We start from the raw sequence: 13,828 nt of genomic DNA on the forward strand, positions 1-13,828 counted from the left end.
GAGCCCGGCGCGCTGGTTCACTTCGCAGTGGAATTCACTCTTGGACGCTGTAACCAATCAGACTGACGACTGAGACCAAAGCCTCGTGGTTCCCGTCAAGGCTGCACCTCCACCGTCACCATCATCATCCCTGCATGCGCTTTGATCAGGCGTCAACACGGACCTGGGTTTCTTTATCACGAACTGTCTCCATACCTTTCTCACTGTCTTTCAATCCGAGTTTCGAGCCTCGTCATGTCCAAGTCCGGAGTCAGGCCATTGAGGCCCCATCTGACACTTTCTTTGTCTTCCTCGCGTGCTCAAAGAATACCTGCTGCCTCACCCTCCAGCCATTCATTTCCATTGCGTTTCGTTCGTCCACTATTCACTTCCTCACACCATTCAATCATTCATTCTTGTCTGTGCGTGTGCGTTCTGCCAGCCATTTTTTACTCCCTGCAAACGGAACACAGGCCGATCGAGCGTCACTGCCTTGCATAAACTCCACGGACGCACTGTTTTCTGCCCGTTCGCTCGTTCAAACAACCCAACAGTAGAAGAAGGGTCGGGATCTGACAGCGTCGATCTCTCAATCCTTCGTATACCACACGATATTCGACAACCAGCCTATTCAAAGCCACAACCTTCAGCTGAAGCAAGAGGACTTATCTCAGTATATAGCAACAAATCATCATCTCAGCGCGTCGAGAGATGAAGTACACTCGCAGCGCAGGCGCACTGCTGGCGGTGGCAGCCGGTACGGTCGTCACCGCAGACTCCAACTGTTATGAAGAGAAGGGCAATTGGTATTGCTCCCAAGTTGACGCCATCTCGTACTCAAACTTTGGCACTGCCGGTCAGTACCAGAAGGTTACAGAGATGGGGAGGACAGGACTCTGCGATTTTGCGGCCAGGCCGTATCAAGGAGGCATGGCTCCCATGGACGAAGAGGTGAGTGAAGATGGAATCTGGGTATTCGGCCGATCGACTTACATGAGAGCTGGATAGGTTTCGTGGCATTTTCGAGGACCCATCCGTCTGAAGCAGTTCGCATTCTATACGCCTGGATCAAGCGAAACGAAGCGATCAATACATCCGTCGCGACATCGGCGCCGTTATGGTCATCATCACCTGCACCGTCGTGATCATGAGGCTAGAGATGTCGAGGAGGAGCATGTCGAAGAGAAACGCGGAGTCGGTGACTGGGTCACTGCAGTCATCAATGGGCAGACTGTTTCGTGGATTAATGAATGGTCAGGAGTTGCTGCGACTTCGGCTCCGACTGCTGACACTCCGTCGCCCACTACTACGACTGCAACTGCTCCAGCTTCCGCAGCCGACGACTGGGTCACGGCAGTCATTAACGGTCAGACTGTTTCCTGGATTAATGAGTGGTCAGGAGTTGCTGCGACCTCGGCTCCGGCTGCAGACACTCCGTCGGCCAGTTCTCCAGCTGCGACCTTTTTGGCTGCCGCATCTTCGGCTGCCGCCTCTTCAGTTGCCGCCTCTTCAGCTGCCACATATCGTGTGGCTGCAGCCGCGCCAGCTGCGAGTATGAATGCTGGCACGGGAGAATGGGGCAGACAAGCCTACTACAATGCTGAGCAGGGCGTAGCGGACGGTCTCGTCTTCCTCAACCATCATGGCGGCCAAGGATCCGGGGTCTTTGACACGTAAGTTCTCCAAGAAACCCCGGGGATGCCGCACTTGCTGACTGTACAGTGTCTGGGGCATGTCGCTTTCCTATGCCTCTGCCGACAACAGCGCAGGATCGGCGTCACCCGTCCCGCTGGCAGATACATTGATCCCCGACAACAGCGAGTTTTTGATCATGACCGACAAACCATGTTCGAACGGTGATTGTGGTACAGTCAGGGACGGCACAGTGGCTTACCGTAAGTCTAACGGCTTTTCTTGCATTTGCCGGAGTTTGTTGCTGATTATTGGTAGACGGGTTCGATGGCAATTCCAAGCTCTTCCTTCTTGAATTCAGCATGCCACTGTCCGGGAGCACTGGTTTCAATGCGGATATGCCAGCCGCCTGGATCCTCAACGCAGAGGTCCCCCGAACCATACAGTATGGCAGTTGCTCGTGCTGGCAGTCTGGATGCGGCGAGTTTGACATCTTCGAAGTCTTGGATTCTGGCAATCAAAAGTGCAAATCAACCTGGCACGGTGCTCACTCGCTCGGCGACTCCAACTGGTTCCAACGACCTGTTAACGAGACCAAGAAAGCTGCGGTCGTCTTTGATGGAAGCGCCAGCACTGCCCATATCATGTGGTTGCCGGACGAGACAAACTTTGACACCAGCATGTCTCAGTCGACAGTGGCGGCATTCTTAAAGTCGATATCAGACCCCAACCTGAGCATCAAGGTGGCGTTGGCGAGTTGAGCGTGGACAAGAGTCTTGTCGGGCGTTACGTGGGAAACGGCGTTACTTTCATGCGGAGCTGAAAATGTCTGCGCCGGGTAGGCATTTTGTTTCTTTTAGCATAGTTCTTGTTCTTCTTGATACCCATCTCGTTCCTACTATGTGGCGTACGGAGGCGGGCCGCTGGGGAATTACGATGGCTTGATATGCCGTGGACACAACTGAACCGGCTGAACAAACTCTTAAAGCTCTCGGCCGTCATATGAGTTTCTCATTGACATTGCGAGACTGGGAGAATGAATATTAGAGCTCCAGTGGTAGAGAGGCATAGAGGATGCAGAATGTACAAGCAGAAGAGAGGTTTCATTCAGCCTGCGGACAAAAGCGCAAAGGTCAGTGTGATGTGCCGTATAATGTTACTGTCGAATACATGATCCTTTGTAGCAGACATGGTCTGTCGCGAGAGGCATAATCTCGACCCCTTCTATGTGCATCCAATTAAAGTCTGGAACCTGATGGCGCAGGTTCGCTGCATTGCATCTGCCCTGGCAATGGATTGAGAGATCTTGTGAGTTGTGTCTAACACCTTCGTCGCCATGAGTAAGCTGCAAAAGGCCTCCAGATCGGCCGTCTGCCTTGCTAGAATACCCCTTTTTGCTTCGGGTGGACGTCTGACGCAAGACTCTCTAGCCCCGAGAGAGTGGTGAAAACCTTGGAGGTGAGCAACTGGGTAACAGGGCAAGATCAGATGAAGCCGCGTCAAAGGGGCCTCGTTTCTGCGGAACAATCAGCACCCATCGGCGCAAAGAGGCCCAGCCCCTACCTCATCGTATGTAACAAGCACAATCTCAGGAGCTTTTGATGCTCGACCGGACCCATCACCGTGTCGGGCCGGTCGGCCATCCACGCGCATCAGAACGATCATCCGGTGGATATGAGGAGCCCCAATGTCCCCCGCGTCCCCCATACTTTGGCTTGACCAGCCTCGCCACGTGGGGTTTCTCCAGGATGATCTGTCTCCAGTAGACATATTGCTTCATCTGCCGAGGGACGGTCAACTGTCCTGGTAAGCAAAGCAAACTTCCGTTGGGATGATATGCCGGGCAGGAAGAGTCAGATGACTCGCTCCAACCCCAATCCTAACAACACCACTCGTTGGCTGGCCCTCCGTCTGACCCTGCCATCTCGGTGCAGCACTGGCCGACGGGACAGTAGAGGTGTCTGGAGGCCCTACTCCCCATGGCTTTTCCCCGCAGGTTACTACGAGGTCGGGGGACTGGTCTTGAGACCGGTGAAGCAGATCCTTTGCGGGGGGTTGGATGTTGTTCCCATTTCGATTTGGTAAGACAAGCACCTCAAGCACTCGATGTATCATTTGGATACGAGGTGCAACCACCGATGGTGCGACGCCAGAAAGACTTCGGTGTCGTTCGCTTTCCCCTCGATTCGATATCCCACCCTTATGCATATCAATATAAGGCCATTCCCACAGCGGAATTAACATTCTCCCATCATGTGCACTGTTTGAGCCACTTGGTGATTTATTCTTCTCATGCCCCTGTGCTCTCTCCTTACTCCTCTCCACGACATTGACAGTTCTTTTTTTACTCTGAGGTAGTGACCACAGGAACTTTACTGACATCAAGACCATTGCCAACATTCCCGAGTCCAGTGGCGCCACGTGCAAGATGACTAACGAGATCGAGGACAAAGGAGTCTCTACCCATGCAGAAATCAACAGCTTAAATCTCCCGCCCACAACACACAAGTTCAAGTTCTCGGCAAAGTCGAAGTCCCAAGACGGCGATGTTGCGTTGAGGCTCTTTGCCGACGTCGACGACCTCCACGAACCAATCGACCCGGGAGAGGAGAAGAAACTCATTCGCAAAATCGATCTCCTCATTTTGCCCTTGATCGCTGTCAATTATGCTTTCTTCTATATTGACAAGACTACCCTCTCCTACGCCGCCATTTTCGGCATCAGAGACGACCTGAACCTCCACGGCACCCAGTATAGCTGGCTGAGCAGTACGTTGTTACACAGCTTCCTCCCCTTTCCCGTCCAACCTTCTCACATGTGGCAGGTTTGTTCTATTTTGGCTTCCTCGTCTGGGCATTTCCGACGAATTTCCTTATGCAAAAATTGCCTCTGGGCAAATACGTTGGCTTCAAGTGAGTATTGAAGATGCGCCACATCTAGTAGGGATCAAATGATACCAATGCCGCCGCAGCATATTCCTTTGGGGGTTCTTCCTGATGCTCCAAGCCGCTTGCAACAGTTTCGCAACTTTGGGTGTCCTCAGAGTACTCGCTGGCATGGCTGAGAGCTGCTCAGACCCTTCCTTCATGTTGATCACACAGATGGTAAGCCCTTGCATCCAAGTGTCGAATTCGGCCTCTTCCGTCTAACGTTCCTTGATAGTGGTATACTCGTAAAGAGCAGCCCTTGAGAATTGGTCTGTGGTACACTGCCAACGGTGCCGGGATTGCTCTCGGTGGACTCCTCGGTTACGGTATTGGTCACATCAGAGGTGCTTTAGCATCGTGGAGATATGAGTTCCTCATCATCGGCGCCCTCTGCTGCATCTGGGGCATCGTCATCGGCATCTTCATGCCTGACTCGCCCGTAACCGCCAAATTCTTGAACGACCGGGAGAAGCGGATTGCTGTGGAGCGTCTGAAGAGCAATCAAACAGGGGTAGAAAACAAGCATTTGAAGGCAATACCTTCCCATCTCTTTCTTCATCGCTTCCAAGCATCTGTGTTATCTGTCCCCATCCCGCCCTATCTTGTCCAACTTCGAATCTTTGACCTTTAGGTGCTGACCCTTCTCTGCAGCCCTACCAGATCGTTGAGGCCTTTACCGATATCAAGCTCTACCTTTTCTTCTTCCTCGGCGTGGTGGGCAACATTCCTAACGGCGGCATCTCCAACTTTGGTACACTTATCATCAAAGGTATGCCATCGTCCACTCCTCTTTGCTGAGTGCCATCTCCTGTCCTCTGTCAATGCTGGGGTCTACCTTAGTCCTTTACTGACGGCACCATTCCTCCAACAGGTTTCGGCTTCTCCACGCTCGTCACAACTCTTATGCAAATCCCATATGGCTGCTTCATCATCGTCTCGATTTTGACATGCGTCTACCTGAACGACCGGTTCGAAAACAAACGCTGCCTCTTCATCCTGATCTTCTTGTGTCCCAATATCGCAGGAGCATTTGGGCTGCGCTTCGTCGATCCCGCACATCACGTCGGTCGGTATATCTGCTACCTGCTGACCGGGCCCTACAACGCCGCGTTTGTGATGATCCTGTCGCTCCAGATTGCCAATACAGCAGGCCACACCAAGAAAGTGGTCACAAACGCGGTGCTGTTTCTGGGCTACTGCACTGGCAACATCGCCGGTCCGTTCTTCTACAAGACCGACCAGGCTCCCGGTTACAATCTGGGCATCTGGAGCATGATTGTTAGGTAAGTGATGTGAGCCGGACAGAACAATTCCGTAGCTCCTTCCGCCACGCCTCGCTGTGAGGTCTAGATCATTGAGCCCTCCTTTTCCCCGGTCTCCTCTCTTCTCTCGCTCTCCATCATTTTCATCACATACGTGTAAACAAATATACTGATGCTCGAGGGTGTTCTAGTCATCTCATTGAAGTTGTCGTTGTGGTCGCCTTCTGGGCCCTGATGAGAGCCGAGAACCGTCGACGCGACAAGGTCCAGGCTGAGGAAGAAGGTGGTCTCGAAGGCCGAGACCTGGACGCTACCGCCTTCGGTGACTTGACCGATCGTGAGAATATGAACTTTAGGTACATTTACTAGATGGACATGGGTGAGAAAGCACTATCGAGGCATCCTAAGCATGTTTCGTTTGGTTGCCGCCAAGGTAGTGATTATTTCTGCACATCTAGCTACCAGATAGCATGGCGTGCAACGACGTGTCCTGCAATGTTCCCGAAGAGGGACTCTGGCCTGCTTGCACATTATCTGCTTTCGCAATTGAACACGCACCCACGCATCCCTCGTATTCTCCGGAGTCTTTGCTGGCAGCGCAATCTCAAGTGGTCAGATTCCCTGTGAAGACACCTTTTCGAGACCCTCATGTCTCCCTACCATCGTTCGAACCTCTTAGAACGACGCTGCCACCCATCCGAAGCCGCAGCAATCTATGCTCTTAAGCAGGTGGTTTCAGAACAGACCAAGGAACAATGTCCGTCTCATGGACTCGTGGCTTGTCGTTGCAGTCACTCGAGGGCGCCAGAACATCGTATTTACGACTTGGTAAAGTTTCGCAGTACGTTGGCCGTCAATGTAGCGACATTGTTATCGTAGTCATTATACCCCAGTCCAACGTACCAGCTTATACTCCCCACGGAGAAGACTGCACCACCGCCACTGGTCTGGTAGTATGTCATGTCCGATCTGATCATGTCGGTTTGACTTCCTAGAGTCTTCATCATCGGGAAGCCCGAATCTTCCGGGAACAGACCGAAGCGATCAGAATGTCCTATACTAGACGCCACCACGACGGCATTGGCTGGGCTGCCGTACTTGTAGTCGAGTCTGTCGATCTCGTCGGCGCTAGCACCGCCCCCGAACCCGCCCAGGGTATTCTCGCCGATGAGCGCACCGTCGGGGATGTCTTTGAACAGCCAAGCACACAGCTCGGGGTGGGATGAGGAGATGTCAGTTCGCTTATATGGGACGCCTGCGCACAGAGGCACACAGACGCAACATGTTAGTTTGAACTTTGGACAATTGACCACGAGGTTTGGTTTTCTGACAAACACAAAAGACTTGGGTCAAAACACTCACCTGGACCGGCTCCCTCGCCACAACAGCCGATTCCCACCAAATAGTTTGCGGCTCTGCCGTTGTCTCGCCATAGACCACCCATCCTCCCATCGGTCGAGTGGTGGCGCTCACCGGGCTCTTGATACGATGTTCTGACACCCTGTCCACCGCGACGGACTTCGGAGCGATGTGGCCGGGCCGGATCGGTGGTCGACGTCCAGTAGAAGCCGTTTCCTCCCAGGTACATGAGGTTGCCGCCCTTCTTGACAAAATCCTCGTAGGCCATGTAGGATTGCAAACTTGGATATTCCGGGTGGCAGCCGGTGATGAGGGTGGAGTAGGGGCTAAGCATCTCAACGCCCTGCAGATGCAGGTCGTGGTCCGTCACCACGTCGTATGGAATGCCGAGTCTCTCGAGGAACCCAATCATGATCAGATCGGCGGACAGCTCTCTGGGCCGATGGCCCGTCCAGTTCACGTAGTCGGGACGGTTATTGAGCAGCGGTCTCTTTGCGGATGAATAGACCACCCCCGTGCCGTCTCGATGCACATCGTACTGTGACAGGCCCAGGTCTTTGCGCCGTTGTTGTTTGTAGAGAGTCTCATCCTCGTAGAACTTGAACGACCCGAATTCGTCGGGGACCTCGGCCCGCGCTGGGCTGTTCTGATCCCACATGTGTTCGTTGGCGTAGGCGAGATAGGTGAACGTTCCAAGCACCATTGCTGTCTTGGCCCCAATCTGAATCACGTCAGAGAACATTCAGGTCAGTCAAGTTCTTTCTGCTTCTGCAGGGATGGAGGGTACGGGGTCAAATTAATCGTTTGTTTCTTTTCATACCTTTGCTGTCGTTGTCGGCGTCGGTCTGACGTAGAAAACAATCGACTCTCGCACATCAGTCTCCGTGGCTTGGATTTCCACACTGTATACGCCGGATCTGGCATCGTTGGGGACTTTGAGTGAAAAGTCGGTCGCCCAGCAAGCATCGTCGAGGTCATCTTCATGAAAATGGATTGCCCCGTAGCCCTTCTTGGCCCTGGTCCAGTCCAGCTCCGTGCCATCCCAGTCAAACCCTTTCATGGCCCTTGTCGGGGCGTTGACCAAGATACCATTCCGAGAGTTTCCTGAGATATCCGTGATCTCGTCAGTGGGAATACCGACAGAGAAATCGTAGTGCGCCAGCTTGCGCGGATTGCGTCCAATTGTGGCCAGGACAACCGTATCCAGACGTCCGTTAAAATGGTTGCTAGGCGTCCGGCTTTGCCCTGCTCCCGGTTTGGGAGACGCTACTCTGCTGGCGGCAATCAACAGTGACTCCCCGCCTGATAGTTTGACTGGACCAGCCAGCTCCACGGCAAACTGACTGGGGGTCGGTGCAGGCTCAGTAGCTCTGCTCTGTGGAGTGAATGCCAATTTGACTGAGTTGCCCAGTATCTCGCCCCCAACATGAACCCATCTCTGTAGCCTGGGCAGGAACTTTGTGGGTATGACTTGGACTGACGATCCGAGACCCACCCAGAGCTCGAAGAGGCCTTCAGGATTGAGATTGATGGAAAATCCTGTCTGCTTCGCACCATCCAGCGTCGAAATGATTGTTTGGCTGTGGTCATCCGTGATCATCCAAGGCTGCACATAAAAGGAGAACTTGACACCCTCATCCTCTGATGTCGTTCCAATGTCTTCGACTAGTCCGTACGACCCTGAAGGAGCGAGCTGAAACCGTCCCTGCCTTGTTCCGGCAGGAACGCCGGCGACGTCTTCAACTTGTCGCCGCGGGCTCTTGGGCTCCTCGTAGCCTTGTGAATAGCGGACAAGGCGGTATTTGTATTCAGGCTCCGTACATGAGACCTGTAGAACAGTTCGTCAGCCGAGGGTTTGATACTCTGGCTCGCCTCACATCACGCCTTGATGAGAACATTTCCTCCCATTCTAGATTGGCTAGCCAACACTGCAGACTGTCGTCCAGTGCAAAGAAAACACAGTAGCTTACCTTGATATCCACGGTGTCGCCCGGTGAGACGATCCATGGTTCTGCGTAGCCGATGATTTCTGATGGGTAACCGTCCGGTCTTGGAAAGATGGTAGACATGTCGAGGTCTGCTCTGGCAGGGGTTGACAACCTGTGATGCCCTCAGCGGTACGTGGCGGTTCATACTCTTGATCGGCATTTTCATTCATCCTATATTAATGTACGAGGTGGTGCTGCCCATGCCGAACATTGAGATCCGTGATGTCGCCGAGGGTGATTAGCTATCTTGGAATTGGAGGATCTTGATTGGAATTGTCAGCATGTGCTCGCTCTATCACCCCCGAGTGGGGCCCAGGGGGTTTGCATTATGGGGTGGTCTTATCTATGCCCGACGGTCACGAAAAGGGGGCGGTTCTCTGATGAAGCAATTTGTTACCCTGCTCGCGCCTTTCTCCAGCGGTCAACGCCGCGTCAAGACAAGGCGAGCAAACATCGGAAACAATCGTTTACAGGATGTCTGGAAGCCTTTATCAAGGAACCTCCTCGGCGTGCCAAGCAAGAGACGAACGTCCCTGATGCCCGGCGACCTGAACAGCAATTGGATTTTCAGGATGTGTGCAACAGGAATGATCTCCGAGATCAAAGGAGAAGCTGCGCTGGCGTAGGGATCAAGAGAATATATGCAACTTTGATAAGCGTCAAAATCTAGATACATGGTCTTGAAAGGACTGTACGAGGGCTAGGATGTCGTCAGACCATATACTGTTGAATGGTAGTCTATATATCATATTCTCTTGTGGAGCTATATTCCATGATAAGGGGTTTCATGATGGGAGGCTGCTGGGAGGAGCTGCTCGTTGCGGCAAACGAGCGAAGAGCTGGAAGACTTCTGAAGCCTTCCGGTCGTTGCCAGTCACTCACCATCCCAAGCTGGTCTGGTAAGGCCCATTGGGCCGTCAGCTCTGCTGCACAGCCACATCAACCCTAGCCGATATCTGTCTTGATCACTCTCGGTTCTTGCAACCAACATAACCTTGACATTGTTTTCGGTGACCGGGCCTCAAGACGACGATTTGCAGCGTATATTTATCTGATCGGCCACACCCTGTGCGGACAAGTTCTCAAAATCCATATCAACAGCCCCTCCCCCATTCTGTCTGGTAGAAAAGAAAGAGTCCCGACAGCGTCCGAGATCTCTTGCTGTCGGACCCGGGCGTTCTTTTGTTGGCGACTGATTCTCCACAAGCGCGTGCCCATCCTCGGGGCTGTCGGGTCGTTTAAGCTGCAACATGTCCGGGAACCAGACGAAGGAAATGACCTGGACAACCCACATGGGCGCGGCATCGAAGACGTACGTTGGCCACTCGTTGGAGAGCAAATACGCATCCATACCCATCACGTACTCGACGATGCGGTAGATGGATCTGACCATGATGAGACCACTGCAGGCATAGAGGACCATCAATACCTGTCCCCACGGCACAGGGGACGTCAAAGTGGAATCCTTGGTGGTATGTCTCCGCATCCTCAGGTGGAACACGACCGCGGCGACCACGAAGAATCCAAACACAAAGACCTGGAGAAGTAGGCCCGCGATGACGATATCTTCCCCCATTTGCTTCGTCTTTTGCTTGACTGTCAGCCCGGCACCATCCCCCTGTATGTTTAGCGAGAGGAAGTCGCCGGTGACAAACACCACGGTCATCCATTTGGGACGGACGACGGAGAACCGTTCCCCGTGCACGCTGCGAATGAGACGTCCGAGCATCATGTAGATGGTGGCAGCGTAGAAGACGGGCGCAAGGAGGATGAAGCTGCTTTGGATCGCGTAGGGCGCGAGCTGATTGGTAAAGTAGTGCGAATATATGCGGGTGGCGTAGCCTATTATTTGACCTGCGTGAAAAAGCACGTTCAGCAAGAAAACGGATGTCGATGACTGGATCCTTTTTTTGGCCGCGTTGACCGGTCAAGGCCAGAGCAAAGGAGACAGGTGGGAACAATAGAACGTACAAATTCCGCCAAAAGCGAAAGGGATGCAGAACCAGGACCGTGTTCTAACCATGCGCCAGCTGTAAGGAATGGTGGCGGCAGTGAATAGCACAAGAAATGTGATTCCCGGTGGAACAGAAGGAAGGTATTTCCAGAGGTACACATTGTCGTATCCATCCAAAGGCTCGAGCCGGGCCATTGTCGTGTTGTTATTGTTGTTGTTGTTGTTATGTATGTTGCTGGACCGAGGAGAAAGATAGCAGTCGTGCAAGGGGTTTGGGGATCTTTAAGCAGTCGATGATAAAGATTGACCGGTATGTGGGCTCACAGAATATTCGTTCAGAGTTAGATCAACTTGAGCGTTGGGGAAAGACCTGATGCGTCGAAGTCGGTGGCGGGAATTCGAGAGAAGAGAAAGTGTATATATATGCATGTTGAATGGGCATACATCTCAGCGAGTCGAGGATGTAGAAATCCAGCCTGTACATGGCTAATCACTCTTGATCCAACGAGCATCCCACAGCCTTGCCGCCTGGGAATTCTAGTGTCCGTGTATACGCCCGCTTTGGGCATAGCGTCCCGATCCGCTCCCGGTTGAGGTTTAGTGTACGCGTACACTAACAATCTAGGGTCTTGCCCCGTGGATTCTGAGATTGTTTCGAAACGGGGTTTGACCCATGCTGCTGCAGTCTGGTCAATGACCTAGTTGCAAATGGACATAGTGATTCAAACTCCGTGAGGCGCAGCGGCGGGACCCTTTTTTATGGAGGAGCGTTCGTTTCGCCGAGGATGGAAGAAGAGATGCGGGTCTTCTCATTTATTTCATGTCCAACTTGGCTTGTCAGCAGTCAAGTCCTCCTCAAGAGCGGCCCGGGGAAATTTCAGCCATTCCTGCCAGCCAGGACCCAGGCTGCTGCAAATGGACTCGATCAGGAACCGACCACCCTCACCAATCAGCCACAAATCCCGGCCGCGATGGAGTAGCACGGCATAGTGGGCGAGGATGACAAGGGCTTCCGCCTGTTGTTGGCGCAGAAAAGCTACGTAGTCGGGTGATAGTAGTATCGGCCATTTCAACACCAGAGGGGTTCGAATCTTGTGTCCTGGCGCCACACGCTGCGCATTGAAGACCTGTTGCAGATGCAAGACTGACTCGTGATAGGCCTTTCGCGAAGATGGGCTTGCATCCGTAGCGTTGATCAGATCGTGGAGTGCAGCACATTCGGAGCCACTCTCATCTGTCGATTGCATGAGGACTTGAGACCATTCCAGACGAGGTCCAAGCTCTGTCTCTCGCAGCAGGGGCCAGCTGTGTTCCATGACAGTCAGTACACCACGAGAAACACTTAGACAATGTGTGAATCTATCGATGAATCCTTCGAAGCTGTCTCTTTGGTAATGTAGTGTGTCACACAGAAGATGGACCCCCACCAGAGACGAGAATAAGAACATGTGAACGCAATTGGCAGGGGTCACTTCCAGCATCGGGTTGCTTTCATTGAACAGCGATAGAGCTCGATTTTGCAGGCCGGCGGCATATTCGCGGTAAAACTCACAAGACTCACTAGTCCTGGTGCTGAGATGTAAGGCCGAAATTGCGAGGACTTGATGCATTAGATATGGCGTCGTGAGAGCGTGTTTGCTGTAGATGGTAACTGGTATGTCGTCTGGCTGTTCTGATTCGTCGATGGACAGAAATTCTTTGCTGAAAAGATTGTTGAAGAGCTCGAGATGGGTCATATTTACGCGGTAGGCGTCCACCGGGTCCTGGTTGCTGGTGAGGATGTCGAGCTGTGGCGTTGGGGCCGGTGTTGAAGCGGCGGTCGAGGCAGTACCCGACTCTGCTCCCTGTTCATGGAAATGGGAGAAGGCTGAGGCTGGCACCATGTAGGGAGTCTCTCTGGCGAGAAACGAGCAGCGAATCTCTGCTGCGCCACAGTTACCGCATATTGGGTGATTTTGGTCGCACTTCAGCGCCTTGTCAGTCCTGCGGCTCGATATAGGCTCAGGATGAGCAGACGTACCCTCATGTGCCGTCGTTTGCAATCAACGCAGCCATTTCTGGATTTCTTGTGAGGCCGACGAGACATGGGTTAGCAAAGCCGCGAGGATGATTCGATGAATTCTGTCCCCTGTAGGACCCCAAGGTCCTGGAAGGATAGAAGGAGTCACAAGGGCTACGTGTATTCACGTTAGCCAATGTCATCAAGACGTGTCAGTAGACTAGGTAGGGATGTAAGTAGGTGGTAAGTGTTTTATCCCTCTGTGCACAGGGCACGAGTAATTACCTAGGTATGTAGCTAGGAGTTACCTTGGCGCCACGTTCCTACCTACTAGTATAACGAGTATCTAAAGGTGATCCCCAGGCTTAGGAGGCCTTAGGCTAAGGAGGCTCCCTCAGCCATCAATCATGTAGTGGCCTAAACAGCCCCATAGCCCCCTCTCGCCCCCTAACCCCGCAGCCTCACGATACATGTAGGCTCCGAGGCTCACACTTCAAGAGTCCTTAGCCACAGGAACTGGCACCCACGAAAAGCCTACGTATGGTTAAAGGTCGTCGAGTCCCCTACTAGGACGCAATTGACCATCTAATTCCCAGGTGCCGTTGAGCTCAAAATCAATTCCAACTACGAAAAAGTGGGGCCTAAGCGGGTCACAGAGGCACACAAAGGCGTGAGCAACTGAAGAGAAATATCTTCTGAAGACGGGAATCTACATGCATGTGAGTTGT

General features: G+C 52.9%; 5 protein-coding genes across 5 annotated transcripts; 2 read left to right on the plus strand and 3 right to left on the minus strand.

The window, feature by feature from the left end:
* Positions 1 to 690: 690 nt before the first annotated feature.
* On the plus strand, positions 691 to 2,372 carry A1O1_05067 (uncharacterized protein; the record flags this gene model as incomplete). The annotated part of the gene is made up of 4 exons (XM_007725955.1): positions 691 to 930; positions 988 to 1,652; positions 1,702 to 1,874; positions 1,930 to 2,372. The coding sequence occupies 4 exons, from the start codon at positions 691 to 693 to the stop codon at positions 2,370 to 2,372; spliced, it is 1,521 nt and encodes a 506-aa protein (XP_007724145.1).
* Positions 2,373 to 4,039: 1,667 nt separating this feature from the next.
* A1O1_05068 (uncharacterized protein) lies at positions 4,040 to 6,169 on the plus strand (the record flags this gene model as incomplete). Its single annotated transcript, XM_007725956.1, has 7 exons — positions 4,040 to 4,379; positions 4,436 to 4,523; positions 4,583 to 4,715; positions 4,774 to 5,112; positions 5,190 to 5,307; positions 5,410 to 5,821; positions 5,992 to 6,169. 7 exons carry the CDS (start codon positions 4,040 to 4,042, stop codon positions 6,167 to 6,169), a joined length of 1,608 nt encoding a protein of 535 aa, XP_007724146.1.
* A 449-nt stretch (positions 6,170 to 6,618) lies between these two features.
* A1O1_05069 (uncharacterized protein) lies at positions 6,619 to 9,228 on the minus strand (the record flags this gene model as incomplete). Its single annotated transcript, XM_007725957.1, has 4 exons — positions 6,619 to 7,055; positions 7,163 to 7,868; positions 7,980 to 8,987; positions 9,130 to 9,228. The coding sequence occupies 4 exons, from the start codon at positions 9,226 to 9,228 to the stop codon at positions 6,619 to 6,621; spliced, it is 2,250 nt and encodes a 749-aa protein (XP_007724147.1).
* Positions 9,229 to 10,168: 940 nt separating this feature from the next.
* On the minus strand, positions 10,169 to 11,296 carry A1O1_05070 (uncharacterized protein; the record flags this gene model as incomplete). Its single annotated transcript, XM_007725958.1, has 2 exons — positions 10,169 to 11,001; positions 11,119 to 11,296. 2 exons carry the CDS (start codon positions 11,294 to 11,296, stop codon positions 10,169 to 10,171), a joined length of 1,011 nt encoding a protein of 336 aa, XP_007724148.1.
* Positions 11,297 to 11,919: 623 nt separating this feature from the next.
* On the minus strand, positions 11,920 to 12,984 carry A1O1_05071 (uncharacterized protein; the record flags this gene model as incomplete). The annotated part of the gene is made up of 1 exon (XM_007725959.1): positions 11,920 to 12,984. The coding sequence occupies one exon, from the start codon at positions 12,982 to 12,984 to the stop codon at positions 11,920 to 11,922; it is 1,065 nt and encodes a 354-aa protein (XP_007724149.1).
* Positions 12,985 to 13,828: the final 844 nt, after the last annotated feature.

The sequence above is a fragment of the Capronia coronata genome, assembly GCF_000585585.1.
Source record: "Capronia coronata CBS 617.96 chromosome Unknown acBCG-supercont1.4, whole genome shotgun sequence".
Lineage (NCBI taxonomy): Eukaryota > Fungi > Ascomycota > Eurotiomycetes > Chaetothyriales > Herpotrichiellaceae > Capronia > Capronia coronata.